At 53.3% G+C, this 14,058-nt stretch overlaps 2 protein-coding genes across 2 annotated transcripts; both read right to left on the bottom strand.

Moving 5' to 3' along the window:
- Window positions 1-85: 85 nt before the first annotated feature.
- On the bottom strand, window positions 86-4,011 carry TYMP (thymidine phosphorylase). Its single transcript, XM_079774923.1, is given in 11 exon segments — window positions 86-260; window positions 343-483; window positions 581-719; window positions 721-812; window positions 895-1,057; window positions 1,506-1,624; window positions 1,938-2,067; window positions 2,494-2,592; window positions 2,992-3,194; window positions 3,345-3,595; window positions 3,800-4,011. Coding segments are annotated over 10 exon segments (1,458 nt in total). The 5' UTR covers window positions 3,559-3,595; window positions 3,800-4,011; the 3' UTR covers window positions 86-102.
- A 131-nt stretch (window positions 4,012-4,142) lies between these two features.
- Window positions 4,143-6,909, bottom strand: CIMAP1B (ciliary microtubule associated protein 1B). Its single transcript, XM_079775763.1, is given in 7 exon segments — window positions 4,143-4,750; window positions 4,940-5,080; window positions 5,185-5,306; window positions 5,426-5,530; window positions 5,745-6,093; window positions 6,095-6,263; window positions 6,680-6,909. Coding segments are annotated over 6 exon segments (936 nt in total). The 5' UTR covers window positions 6,233-6,263; window positions 6,680-6,909; the 3' UTR covers window positions 4,143-4,669.
- Between the last annotated feature and the right edge of the window lie 7,149 nt (window positions 6,910-14,058).

The following is a 14,058-nucleotide window of genomic DNA, read 5'->3' as shown; positions in this document are numbered from 1 at the left end:
GAGGGCCACGCCTCCCTCAGAGGGTCCTCTCCGGGCCCTGCCCGCCCTCCCGCTCCCGTCCGCGGCGAACCAGGCACGGACACGGCTTGGCGGCTCTCGGCTTTATTGCTGCGCGTCGGTCGGCGGCAAGATGAGCTCAGAGAAGGGCGAGGGGGCAGCGAAGGGCTCGCGGTCCGAGAGCACGAGCGCCCCCTGCAGGGCTCGCCGCTGCGGGTCGCTGAGCGCGGGCGCGTCCAGGTGCACGCGGAGCCAGGGGGACCCTGCGGGCGGTGGACGGGCAGTTGGTGGATGGGGTGGGCGGGGCGGCAGCCGGGCTGAGGCGGGGCCGGGGTCCGCGCTTACCGCGTCGCAGCCTCTGGCCCACGCCAACCAGCAGCTCCGCGCCAACCCCGAACCGGAGCGGCTCCCCGGCGCGGCTGCGCCCGGCTCCCAGCTCGTGCAGGACGCGCGCCAGCGGCAGCGCCCGGACCAGTTCCACGGTGCCTGCGGGGAGGGAGTGCGGGGCGCGTGGGGCGCGTGGGGCAGGACAGGGCTTAGGAAGGGCAGGGACCTGGCGGGAGGAGGGTCCGCGGGAGCTCACCGTCCGCGGGCGCGAGCAGTTCCTCTTGCTCCCGGGCGCGGGGCAGCAGCTGCCGGCGCTGCGCGGGGGTCCCGGAGCAGAGGGCTCGGGCCAGGCCCGGGTCCACACCCTGCGTCGCGAGCATCCGCTCGAAACGGTCCCCGGGCCGAGCCGTCGTCCAGCGCCGCGGCCACCCGGGCTGCGCCCTCGGCCTGGGCCTCCGCCTGTCCGTTGAGCCAGAGCAGGGCGCCCCCTGCCGGCGTGGGTCCGGGGTTTAGGTGCAGCGGAGGCGATTCTGTAGCTCCGACCCCCACGCCTCTTACGCGTCCACTCACCGAGCCTAATGACCACGTCCCGCAGGTCCGGTGGCCCCGCGCCGTCCATGCAAAGCAGCGCCTCCTCCACCTCCAGGGTGTGGCCCACGCTGCGGCCCAGGGGATGGTCCATGGCTGTCAGAGCCGCTGCAACCCGGAGCCCCAGGCCTGCCCCTACATCAACCTTCGGAGACACGGTTCAGTGTGGCCCCTGCCCTGCGTCCTGCGGGGCCGCTTGTAATCAAACTCCAGCCGGTGCTGCACTCTTGGGTGCCAGGTCCCAGGAGTGAGGGGCCCCAGAAGGGTTTGGGTGTTGGAGTGGGGGGAGCGGTGAAGCAGGCGATGTGCCAGACTTCAGAGGTGGGGGTCAGAAAGACCGCGTACCGGCCCGGGCTGAGAGCCCCGGGGGAGTCCCCAGACCCGGGCCATGTCAGCCTTGCTTGGGTGAGGTCGCTGAGTAGGGGGTGAAGGCGGAACTGGGAGTGGGGAAGCCAGGTGCTGGCAGGGACCCTGGTGACACGGCTGCCGAGTGGATGTGGCGGAGGCACACAGGGAGCGCCTGCTGGGTCATGAAGGGGAGGCCCGCCCAGGAGACCTTCCCCAGCCCAGGCTCCTTGGGCACAGCTGCTCACCAGTGCTCTCGCCAGCTCCCGGGCCTCTGCCTGGCGTGGGAAAACGGCGGCCCCTCCGAACTTGACGTCCACCACCAGTGCAGACAGGCGCTCCACCACCTTCTTGCTGAGGATGGAGGCTGGGAGGGAGGCAGAGGGGCTGTGGGTACAGGAGAGCTGGCGCCTCCTGAGATGCAGGGCATCCTGGCTCTCAGGTCAGGCATGAGGAGTCAGGGACTCTGAACATTGAGGGTCAAGTCCCTTAGGATGGGGTCATGGGGCCTGGACTGTTGTGCTTCAGCCAGGTCTCCCTCTTGAGTGGTGAGGGGACGCCGACCCTGGGGTTGGGGGAGGTCCCACAGTCCCCTTATGAGAGGACCCTTTACCGGCCCATCAGAAGTCAGGGATGTTTAACATGCAGAAGGTGGGCCCTGGAGTGTGGGGTCAGGTCACCTGTGATGAGTGGCAGGCTGTCAACGGTTGCTGTCACGTCTCTGGCTTCATACAGGATTCCATCCGCAGGAACCAGCTCCTTGCTCTGACCCACAATACAGCAGCCCACTTTCTCCAGCAGACCTTGCATCTGGCCAAATCCCCTTACGTCAGGACTCCCAGTGACTGTCCGTGACCCCTGGTCAGTGACCCCATCACTAATCCTGATCAAGGGACTCACCAGCAACCTTGACAAATGTCTAAAACCATGACCAGTAACTTAGGAACACTTCTGATTAAGTCCTCATTAATGACTAGCTCAACCCATCAGTGGCATTGATCAATGTCCTATGGCCCATCAGTGATTTTTACCAAGTCCCTATTGATGGCTCAAAGCAAAATTCCATTGGTAACTTTGACCAAAGCCCAATGATCATCAAAGATCCATGAATAATTTTGATGAACATCCTCATTAGTGACCCTAACTAATAATAACCCATCAGTGATCCTTCAGCGATTCTGGTTAATGTTTCCATCAATAATCAAGGTCAGTGACCCATCAGTGGCCTCCATATACCTGTTCTGGGCTCTGGATGACGGTGAATCCAGGAATCGACTCTAGCTTATCCAGGGTGCCCCCTGTGTGCCCCAAACCACGTCCACTGATCATAGGAACCTGTTGGACAGGGATTCTGAGTACACATGCACAGCCACCCTCCACCTCTCCCTCACCTTCCCTGGCTGGGACTTTAGCGGCAGTTAGAAGTGGTGTCCACCTGGTGGAGCGAGAATGGGAAAGAAATTGTCCTGGTTTTTTGTAGGGGGAGGCACTGGTGAAGGAGGCTGGTATCTGCTGAGGGAGGAGTACCCAGCTTTCCCCTTGGGAGTCCTTTCTCAGGTACTGAAGAGGAAGGGGTGCGAGGTAGCTTGGCCCTGTTATGGGGGCTGCTGGGAATGGGGGGGGGCAAGAAGCTTGGGTCCTGCCTTTGGGGGCTCTTTCTGGACCAAGTTAGAGGTTGGGAGCTGCCCGCCTCTTTGAGGTCTGAGTTTCCAGTTTGGAGAGGCGGCATCTCACCTTGCAGCCACAGGCAGCCAGGGCAGGTGCCAGGACCAGGCTGACCTTGTCACCCACTCCCCCTGTGGAATGTTTGTCCACGAGCTGCTGGTGCCAGGCCTCTGGCCACTCCAGTTGCTGCCCAGAGTTGGCTAGGGCCTGGGTTAGTGCCACAGTCTCCTCCAGATCCATGCCTTGCAGTCGGATGGCCATGAGCATGGCCCCTAAGCATGGGGTACGGTGATGTAGGCAGCATGAGGGGGTGCTCTCACAGGAATGGGTTAGCCTGGGGCCAAGACGTGGTGGGGTGCCGTGGCGCGCCAAGGGGAGGAGGTCTCCGCTGGAGTTAGGAATGCCCAAGCGGCCCCACACACCTATTTGCGCGCCCTGCGCGCTCCCGTCCACCACAGCGCACACGAAACTCTGAATGTCTCGCTCGCTCAGGCGACCTCCGTCTCGCTTCAGGCGAATCAGCTCTGGGAGCGGCTTGGGCTCTGGAGGAGGGTCAGGAGGGCACTGGGGCCCTCTGGACCCGAGGTCACCCACTGGGGTGAGGGCCGAGGGTCCTGGGGTTACCGGGGTCGCCATTGCTCCGGGCCTGCGGGCTGGGAGACACACCTGGGACCTGGGACCGGCCCCCGCCCCGTGTTCATCTGTGCAGCCTTGTGCGCCTTGTCCCCGCCGGTTCCTTCCTCCTGTCCGCGGCTCCCCCCGCCCCCGCCCGCCGCCTTGTTTGTGTTGCCCACGTGCGTGTCTCTGGGACCAGCTCCCACTTCTCAGCCTCATAACGGGACCCCAGCTCCTACCTGTCCCGGACAGCGGCCCTCACCTTTCCTGCTTCGGGTTCCAGCCGGCTTCCGCCCCGTCCCACCCGGACCACAGACTCTGCAGCCTGGGAGGGGCAGTTCCCGACAGGGAGGGGCGGATCCGTGGTCACTGGCTGCCCTAGGAGGGCAGGTGGGCAGGGCCTCATAGGTAGGACTCTGGGCCAATGGCCGCCTGGAGGAGGCGGGATGTTGTGTTTTTTAAAAAATCATTTACTACGTATTTTTTGTTTGTTTTGTTAACCCTCACATGATATTTTTTCCATTGCTTTTCAGAGTGGGAGGGAGGGAGGGAGGGAGTGGGGAGATACACACACACACACACACACGCACAGGTTGCCTCCCGCCAGTGCCCTGACCTCGGGTGGAGAGAATCCCGCAACTCAGGGACCTGCCCTCGATCAGAATCTGACCCGCCACCCCCAACCCTTCGGTGCGCAAGCCCAAGCCCCAACCACTGAGAACACAGGCCAGGGCGATTTTTTTATTTTCAATTCTCACCTGAGGGTTTTTTAAGTTGAATTTTAGGAAAAGAGAAACAGAAAGTAGTTACTTATTGATGCGCTCATTGGTTGACTCTCACTGCGGATCAAAAGAGGAAGCTTGGCCCACGGGGAGGATGCCCTAACCACTGATCTACCGGGGCCGGGAGGCGCGGCTTTTTTTTTTTTTTTTTTTTTGGTTCCGGCCAATCACAGAGGCCCCTCGGGCTCCAGACTTCCCGGACTCGCCGGGCGCTCCCTGCTGAACTCCGCCCCCCGTCCCTCCGTCCCTCCGCCCCCCGCCCCCCCTCCGGGCCCCGCGCACAGAGAGACGGACACCGGCTGGTTCCCGAAGCTTTAAGCAAAGGTTTGGGGGCCGCGCCCGCCGGCCCGTCAGTCATCCACTTCGGCCAAGGTCTGGGCCACGTAGTCCGAGTGCCGGATCCCGAAGCTCCAGCCGCCGGGCTTCCGGTACTGGGGGCCCAGGAGACGCCGCTGACCTCGCAGGCCGACCCTGCGGCTCCGCACCAGGGCCCCGGTCCTGTCTCCCCTCCACCCCCCCCCCTGCCCCCCGGTCCCAAACCTCGGGCCTCAGACCCTCCATCCGGGACCCGGACTCTCCTGCCCCCGGATCTGACCCTTGGCCCCTGGACCCCAGATCACCTGGTCCACATTGTAGGCTGCGGGTCCGGGGTTCTGGCTGTTGTCTTGGGGGAGCGCCGTCCGCGGCTGCATCGAGAACTGGGGGGCCCGAGCCTTGTAGACGCCGGGGTTCACCACGTGGTAGGTGCCGGGACCTGGGGTCTGCGGAGGGGTGCTGGGCTCGGCCTCCATTGCCGATGTCCGCTGACGCCAGCCCCCGGCTTCCTTCCCCCTGCCCGGCTGCCCTCCCCACGCGGAGCCCTCACCTTGCTGAGGTCCTCGAAGAAGCTGCCCACCACGCTGCGGCCGTAGATGGAGTAGGTCGGGGCGGAGACCTTACCGATGACGCGCGGGCCCAGGAGCGAGGGCACCGTGTAGGTGCCGGGACCTGGAAGGCAGGGGGTTGGGGGGGGGGGGGGTCCGGGGTGAGCCCGGCAGCCGCAGGGTCCGGTGGGAAGCGCCTCCATTCCCATTGGAGGTAACGGTAACGGAACTGTGTGGTCTCACCTGGGGTGTTGTGCTCCGCCTGGACGCCCCAGTTCCGGGGGGCGATGGTGTGCCGGGGCGCGCTGGGGTACGCGGCGTTGCCCGCTCGCTCCGGGAAGTACCTGCCTGTGGGGCGACTGGGAGTGTAGGCAGAACCGGGCCTGGGTTCTGGGATTAGGGGGAACCGAGCCGCGGTTTGTCAAAACCCGTGGGGCCTGGAGTTCTTTGAGGTCCGATACGGAGCCCCGAACTTGGAGTGTTAGGGAACCCGGGGTCGGGCTTGGGTGGGGGTTCTGGGTGCAGCTTGGCCCCGGGGAGCCGGGGTCCCAGGGGTCCTGACCGGGTCCGGGCGTGAGGCTGGGCGCGGAGAGGCGCTGGCGGCCGTAGATGGAGAAGGCCGGGGTGCCGTCCCTGCCGCGCACCGTCATGCGCGCCGGCACCAGGTAGCCGGGCCCGGGGCTGCACGAGGCCTGCTGCTTGGGGAGGCGCAGGCCGAAGGAGAAGGCGGGGGCGCGGGCCCGCGAGGGGTCGTGCAGGAGGTAACCTGCGGGCGTCCCAGCGTCACCCGGGTCCGGCCGCTCTTGCCCGGGCACAGGCGCCGCCCCCCCCTCCCCCCAACAGACCTCCCGCTCTCCAGCCCAGGGTTCAGCACCCCCTCCCGGCACAGACTCGCCAGCCCTTCCTCCCACCCCACCCCGCGCAGTCACACGCGCCGGTACCCGTGTTGGAGGGCAGCTTGTATTTGGGCCCCGGGCCCCGGTAGAGCGCCGCGATGGGGCCGCGGGGCCGGTGCGGTCGCCAGGGACCGACCCAGAGGTCCGAGCCCATGGCGCGCTGGGTGCTCTACGGCCCGCAGCACCTGTGGACAGAAGGTGGCGGTCCGGGCCCCCCCTCCCCAAACTCGCAGGGGACACACTTCCCTGCAACTCCAGGGGCGAGTCAGGCGGGGCTCCACCCGTCTCCCAGGCGCCAGGAAAACACGGTAGCTTTCCCAGCTCTGTGGGGTGGGGTGGGGGGCTTTCCCAGCTCTCTCAGCGCTGTGGGGGACGCAGGGCAGGGACCCAGCTTCGAGGCCTTCTCCCCTCCCCCTCCCCCCCAAACTGAGTGAGTTGGTGTGACCGCGCCAAGTTTGGACTCAGCACCGCCAGAAGGGAATTCCCCGGGTTCTGGGGGGCTGGGGTATGTTGAAGGCATCTGGTGAAGATTCCACAGCAGGGGGGCGGCACCGGGACCGGGTGGGGTGTCTGGAGTGGGGTCTGAAGTTGATGCACTAACCTGCTCCTGTGGCTACCGGCTGGGAAGGCAAGTGGGGTGCCAGGGCCAACTCCCAGACCCCATTGTGTCCCGGTCCTGCCGCCTGGCAACCCAGCTGTCTGGCCACGCCCTCTCCTCCTTGGAGCCTGGTGTTGGCCACGGAGCAGTACGCGGGCCTCAGGCTCCCCCAGACTTCATACACCCATTCCAGGAATGGACAGTTGTTCAGACGAAAAGCAGGTATGAGAACAAAAAATTGTAATCAGCAGGCTCAGTTTATTATTATGTGGAGGGAGAGAGCGTTGCATCTATTTAAGCCCACAGAATATTTGCAAAATATCATTGTGTGCCAGGCCACACATATACGTACATACACCCATGCAAACAAAGAGATAAACTAGGACAGATGACTTGATCGTAATCCAAAGCAATTCTAAACAAACAGTAAAATGTTTAAAAAGCAAGCAAACTTAAATAGTTAGAAATTAGAAAATTATCTTTAAAAAAATCCTGAATCAAAGAAAAACTCAAATACTAAGTTTCAAAGTATATATAAAACTGCAAAGGTACATGCATTCACACCCAGCTCTATAGGACATAGCTAAAGCTGTGTTAAGAGGAAACAAAGCCTTCCTCGATTTCATTATTAATGAAAAAAAATTTTAATAAACATCTTACAAATATTAGAAAAAAGAACAGTCAAGTGCACCGCTCTTTAGACCCAGAAAGAATGGGTCTATTCTGCCCAGCTTGGCACTCTCCCACCAGCTCCGAGAAGGGAAAGGGGCAGGAAGGAGTGTCCCGTGGTCTGGTGGGAATTCCTGGCCTTTGTCAAGTGAGTGCTGAGCCCAGGGTGCCAGCCCAGGAGTGAGAACCAAGACTGGACTGTGGTGATGGCCAGCTGCACCTTGCTCCCCACCTCAGGGCAGCCTGGAAATGCAGGAAATTCACACTCCATGGGGAAGGCCTTTTAAAAAATATATTTATTGATGAGAGAGAAACATGGATTTACTGTTTCACTTATGCATGCATTCATTGGTGCATCCATGGCTGCTTCTTGTTTGTGCCCTGACCGGAGAGTGAACCCTGGCATATTGGGGCAATGCTCTCTAACCATCTGAGCTACCTGGCCAGGGCCAAGGGGAAGAGCTTTGATTGGATTAATTCTTCCCCTGAAGGACAATACTGAGAAATGATGAATTTATTTGGCCTCTTGGAGGCTGATCCCTTGAGAAGGAGCAGTCAGCACACTCAGTACCCAGTAGTGGCTTCCTCCCTGCCCTGCTCCCTGGGGTCAGACCTTCATAAAGTAGTGCTCAGAGTTTCTGCCTCAGCTTTGCTTTCCTAGGAACCCAGGCTTAGTCAATTTACTTTTCCGTCTTTATTTAATTATAAGGACATTAAAAACTATGGTCATGAGTCCTAGCTGGTTTGGCTCAATGGATAGAGGGGACTGAAGGTTCCGGGTTTGATTCTGGTCAAGGGCATGTGCCTCTGTGGCAGGCTCCGCCCTGGCCCCAGCCCTGGCCTGTGCAGGAGGCAACCAATCAATGTGTTTCTCTCACATCGCTGTTTCTCTCCATCTTTCCCTCTCTTTTCCACTCGTCTCTAAAAATTAATGGAACAGGGGGGTGGGGGCATGTGTGGGGAGGGGTGTGGGATGGGAATGGGGGGACGAGGACAAATATGTGATACCTTAATCAATAAAGAAATTTAAAAAAATAAATAATAAAAAATTAATGGAAAAATATCCTCAAGTGAGGATTAAAAAAAAATAATAATAAAATCAACAAAAACATATTTCAAAAAAAACACCCAGCCGAAACCGGTTTGGCTAAATGGATAGAGCGTCGGCCTGTGGACTCAAGGGTCCCAGGTTCCATCCCGGTCAAGGGCATGTACCTTGGTTGCGGGCACATCCCCAGTGGGGGGTGTGCAAGAGGCAGCTGATCGATGTTTCTCTCTCATCGATATTTCTAACTCTCTATCCCTCTCTCTTCCTCTCTGTAAAAAATCAATAAAATATATTTAAAACAAAACAAAACAAAACAAAAAAACACCCAAACAATTAAAAAAAATAAAACTATGGTCATGGGTTCTCCCGAAATATGGTTTTAGTTATACCTGTAGTTTTCGATACACAACATTCTTATTGTTATTAATTTTAAAAAATAGCTTGGCTATTAAAAATGAAACTATGGAAAAAAAATAAAGAAACTATGAGCATTTTTGTGCAGGTGTTTGTGCAGACATTTCAGTTCTCCGGGATAAATGCCAGGACTGTTGCTGGGTGGATGGAAACTATATGTTTGTTTGTGTTTTAAGAAACTGCCAACTTTTCAGAGTGGTTGAACCATTTTGATGTTATGCTGCTGAGAGTCATCCACATCAAACCGGAATCCAATGGGTGACCTCTTGGTTCATGGGTCAACGCTCAACCATTGAGCCACACAGGCAGGGCCTATAATACAGTTTTAAAATAGCTACTTAAAAGTTTACATCCTGCCCTAGCCGGTTTGGCTTGGTGGATAGAGCGTCAGCCTGCGGACTGAAGGGTCCCGGGTTCGGTTCCGGTCAAGGTCATGTACCTTGGTTGCAGGCACAAGGATGTTTGAGGCAGCTGATGGATGTTTCTCTCTCATAGATGTTTCTAGCTGTCTATCCCTCTCCCTTCCTCTCTGTAAAAAAATCAATAAAATATATTTAAAAAAAAAGTTTACATCCGCTCAGATTACATACATTTGAAAGAGATTGTGGCCCCTTCTGTTACCTTGAGATGTTATTTTGGAGGACGATATGCATAGCACCTACCACCAGAGGGCGCTCTGTATACACTGCACCACCTGGCCCCTCCCCTCCTCTTCCCACTGAAGGTACAGTTGGTCTAGTTTTAAGGTTTATCATCAGGGACATATTTTGTAATGTGTGGCAAGGAAGATATATTTTTCTTTTGACTTACTTTGTTCTTGCTTTTTAAAAAAATATATTTTTATTGATTTCAGAGAGGAAGGGGGGGGGGAGAGAGAGAGAGCTATCAATAATGATAGAGAATCATTGATCGGCTGCCTCCTGCACACCCCCTAATGGGGATCGAGCCTGCAACCCGGGCATGTGCCCTTGACTGGAATCGAACCTGGGACTCTTCAGTCCCCAGGCCAACACTCTAGCCACTGAGCCAAACCAACTAGGGCTGTTCTTTTCACAAAATTTAAAACAAATACATATGGTGTGTATGACTTCTACCTTCAACATTATCATCAGTATTATGGCAGGCCTCCTCCTCCTCCCATTCTGGTACCAAATACTTCTAAATAAAACACTTGGTTTTGTTTTCACAACTGTTATTTCTTGCTTTGCTTATTTATTAAATACTAGAGGCCCAGTGCATGGAATTCATGCACAGGGGCGGGGGTGGTTGTCCCCTCAGCCCAGCCTGCACTCTCTCCAATCCGGGACCCCTCGGGGGATGTCCAACTGCCTGTTTAGGCCCAATCCCAGGGCCTAAACCAGCAGTTGGACATCCTCACAATCCTGGACTGCTGGCTCCTAATGACTCACCTGCCTGCCTGCCGGGTCGTCCCTAACTGCCCCCTCTGCCGGCCTGGTCACCCCTAACTGCCCCCCCCCCCACTGTTGGCCAGGTTGTCCCAACTGCCCCCTCCCTGTCAGCCTGGTCGCTCCTAACTGTCCCCCCTGTTGGCCTGGTTGCCCCCAATTACCCCCCCTGGGCTGGCCTAGTCACCCCTCACTGCCCCCTCTGCCAGCCTAATTGCCCCCAACCTCCCCCTGTGCCGGCCTGGTCGCCCCCAACTGCCCCCCTCTGCCAGCCTGGTCGCCCCCAACTGCCCCCCTGCTGGCCTGGTCATCCCTCACAGCCCCCCTGCTGGCCTGGTCACCCCACGCAGCCTGCTGTTCAGTCATTTGGTCGTCCCTTACTAACCCCCTTGCCGGCCTGGTTGTAGGCAGCCATCTTGTGAGGGTGTGATGGTCAATTTGCATATTACCACTTTATTATATAGGATTGATTGTTGATGCTAACCTAATGATTCTTAATTTCTAAATTGTTGAGACATGAGTCTAGACATTCCGTCCTGGTTTAGGTGACTTAACTGAAAACAGACTCATCTGGACAGAGCCAGTCTGTGGAGAGACAGCAGGCCTTGACTGAGGTCAGTGCCCTGTTGCCGGGACTCTCGCACGCACACCTTAGCTCTCAGTGAACACACTCCTGAGGCTGTTCCCAGGCCTGAAAATTCTTTAATGCATTTCTTGATACTTGGAAAAACAAGATATGCCAAGTCCCTTTGGTGGGAACATACAAGTGTATAATGTAATCAGTGCTCCTGGTCACCCTCGCCGATGGGACCTTACATGGTTCCGTTAGAACATCTATGACTGGCCTATCATGCAGAATAATGACAGTTTGAGGACTGTGTGATAGTATTTGTCATTTTAACCATTTGTAAGGGCACAATTCAGTGGCGCTAAATACATTCACAATGCTGTGTATCCATCACCACTATCTATATCCAAAATTTTTTCATCATCCCCAACACAAACTCTGTTCCCATTAAACAATATGCCCTTCTCTCCTCCCAGCCCCTGGTAATCGCTAATCTACTTCCTATCTCTGAATTTGACTACTCTAAGTACCTCATTTAAGTGAAATCATCCAGTGAAATCATTCTCTGTCTGGCTTATTGCACTTAGTGTGCTGTGTTCAAGGTGAACAATGTAGCATGTGTCAGAATTTCCTTCCTTTTACGGCTGCTTGAATTTGTGTACATGCCACAATTTGTTTATCCACCTGTGGATGGACATTTGGGCTGTTCCTTCTTTTTGACTATTGTGAATGAGCAGAGCTATGAGCGTGTGTACATATACACATTTGAGTACTTGTCTTTAATTCTTTTAGATGTATGCCTTAAATTGCTGGGTCACATGGTAGTTTTATGTTTAGCTTTACGAAGACACAGTGGCTGAACCATTTTACATTCCCTCTAGAAATATGTGAGAGTTCAAGCTTCTCCAGTCTTGCCAACACTTTTTTAAAAATGTATTTTTTAAATTTATTTCAGAGAGGAAGGGAGATAGATAGAAACATCAATGATGAGAATCATTGATTGACTGCCTCCTGCACACCCGCTACTGGGGATCAAGCCTGCAACCCTAGCATATGCCCTTGACCAGAATCGAACCCAGTACCCTTCTGTCTGCAGGCTGACGCTCTATCCACTGAGCCAAACCAACTAGAGCTTGCCAACACTTTTATTTACTCTTTTTAATTTATAGCCATCATAGTGGATGTGAAGTGATACATTGTTGTGGTTTAGATTTGCATTTCCCCAGTGACTAATGATGTTAAGCATCTTTTCATATGCTTACTAGTCATCTATATATTTTCTTTTGAGAAATGCCTAATCAAGACCTTTGCCCATTAAAATATATGGGTTGTGTGTTTTTGTTGTTGAGGTGTTAAGAGTTCTTCATACATTCTGTATATCAGATCCTTATCAGATATATGATTTGAAAACATTTTCTCCCATTCTGCAAGTTGTCACTTTTAAAAATCATATCCTATGATGCACAAAAGCTTTACATTTTGTTGAGGTTTTTCTATTTTTTTCTTTTGTTGCTCATTTTTATTGGTGTCATATCTAAGAATCCATTGCAAAATCCAAGATCATGAAATTTACTCCTGTGTTTTCTTCTAAGAGTTTTATGGTTTTAGCTTTTATATTTAGAATGTTGATTCATTTGAGTTAATTTATGTATACAGTGTAAGGTAGGGATCCAACTTCATTCTTTTGCGTGTGAATATCCAGCTGTCCCAGCACCTTTACTGATGAGACTATTATTCTCCAATGAATGGTCTTGGCACCATTGTAAAAAATCAATTGGCTAGCCTGGCTGGTGTGGCTTAGTGGCTGAGCATCGACCTGTGAACCAGGCAGTCACGGTTCGATTCCTGGTCAGGGAACATGCCCGGTTGCAGGTTCAATCCCTAGTGTGGGGCGTGCAGGAGGCAGCTGATCAATGATTCTCTCTCATCACTGATGTTTCTATCTCTCTCTCCCTCTCCCTTCCTCTCTGAAATAAATAAAAATATTTAAAAAATCAATTGGCTTAGAGACACCTGAGTTTATTTCTGGACTTTCAGTTCTATTGTATTCATCTATATGTCTACCACACTGCTTTGAATACTGTAGCTTTGTAGTAAGTTCTGAAATTAGGAAGTGTGTCTTCCAACTTTGTTCCTTGTCACAATTGCTTTGGCTATTCAGGGCCTCTTTCAATTCCATATAATTTTGAGGATGGGCGTTGCCATTTCTGCAAAAATGGCTATTGGAATTTTGATAGAGGTCCCATTGAATCTGTAGGTCACTGTGGGCAGTATTGACATCTTAACAATATTGTCTTCCAATCCACGAACACAGGATGTCTTTCCACTTATTTAGGTCCGCTTTAATTTCAGCAATTTTTTTTTAGTTTTCAGCTTCTTTGGTTAGATTTATTCCCAAGTATTTAATTCTTTTAAATATATTGTAAGTGGAATTGCTTTCTTTTCAGATTGTTTGTTGCTGGTGTATATCAACACAACTGATTTTTGTGTGTTGATCTTGTATTTTGCAGTTTTGCTGAAATTGTTCATTAGCTCAAGTTGCTTTCTTTTTGGTTCTTTGAGATTTTCTAGTATAAGATCATGTCATTTGTAAATTGAGATAGTTTTACCTCTTCCTTTCAAATCTGGATGCCTTTTTCTTTCTTTTTCTTCACTAATAGCTCTAAGATTTCAGTACAGTGTTAAATAGCAGCAATGAAAGCAGGCACTCTTTCCTTGTTTCTGTCCTTAGGGGATGGAACATTTTCAGTCTTTCACCATTGAACATGTTAACCGTGGGATTTTCTTAAGTACCCTTTATCACGTCAAAGTTCCTTTTGATTCTTACTAGTAGTTTTCTGAGTGTTTTCTTCATGAACAGGTACTGGATTTAAAGAATAATCCTTGTACTTTCTGTGTCAATTGAGATGATCGTGTTTTTTTCCTTTGTTCTATTAATGTCCTCTAGTTCATTAATGTAGTCTAAAATTAATGTATTCTAATCAATATACCTCATTGATTGATTTTCTTACATTGAATCCCCCCTTGCATTCTTGGGATAAGTTCCATTTGGTTATGATGTGTAACACTCTTAATATGGTATTGGATTCAATTTGGTACTATTTTGTTGAGGATTTTTACATCTATATTCATAAGGGGTACTAGTCTGTAATTTTCTTTTCCTGTGATTTATTTATCTGGCTTTGGTATCAGTATAATGCTAACATTATGGAATGAATTAGGAAGTGTTCCTGCCTCTTCAATTTTAGGGAAGAGTTTCAGAAGGATTGATGTTAAA

Source organism: Cnephaeus nilssonii (assembly GCF_951640355.1).
Source record: "Cnephaeus nilssonii genome assembly, chromosome: 6".
NCBI lineage: Eukaryota > Metazoa > Chordata > Mammalia > Chiroptera > Vespertilionidae > Cnephaeus > Cnephaeus nilssonii.
This window is presented reverse-complemented; position numbering and strand designations above follow the sequence as displayed.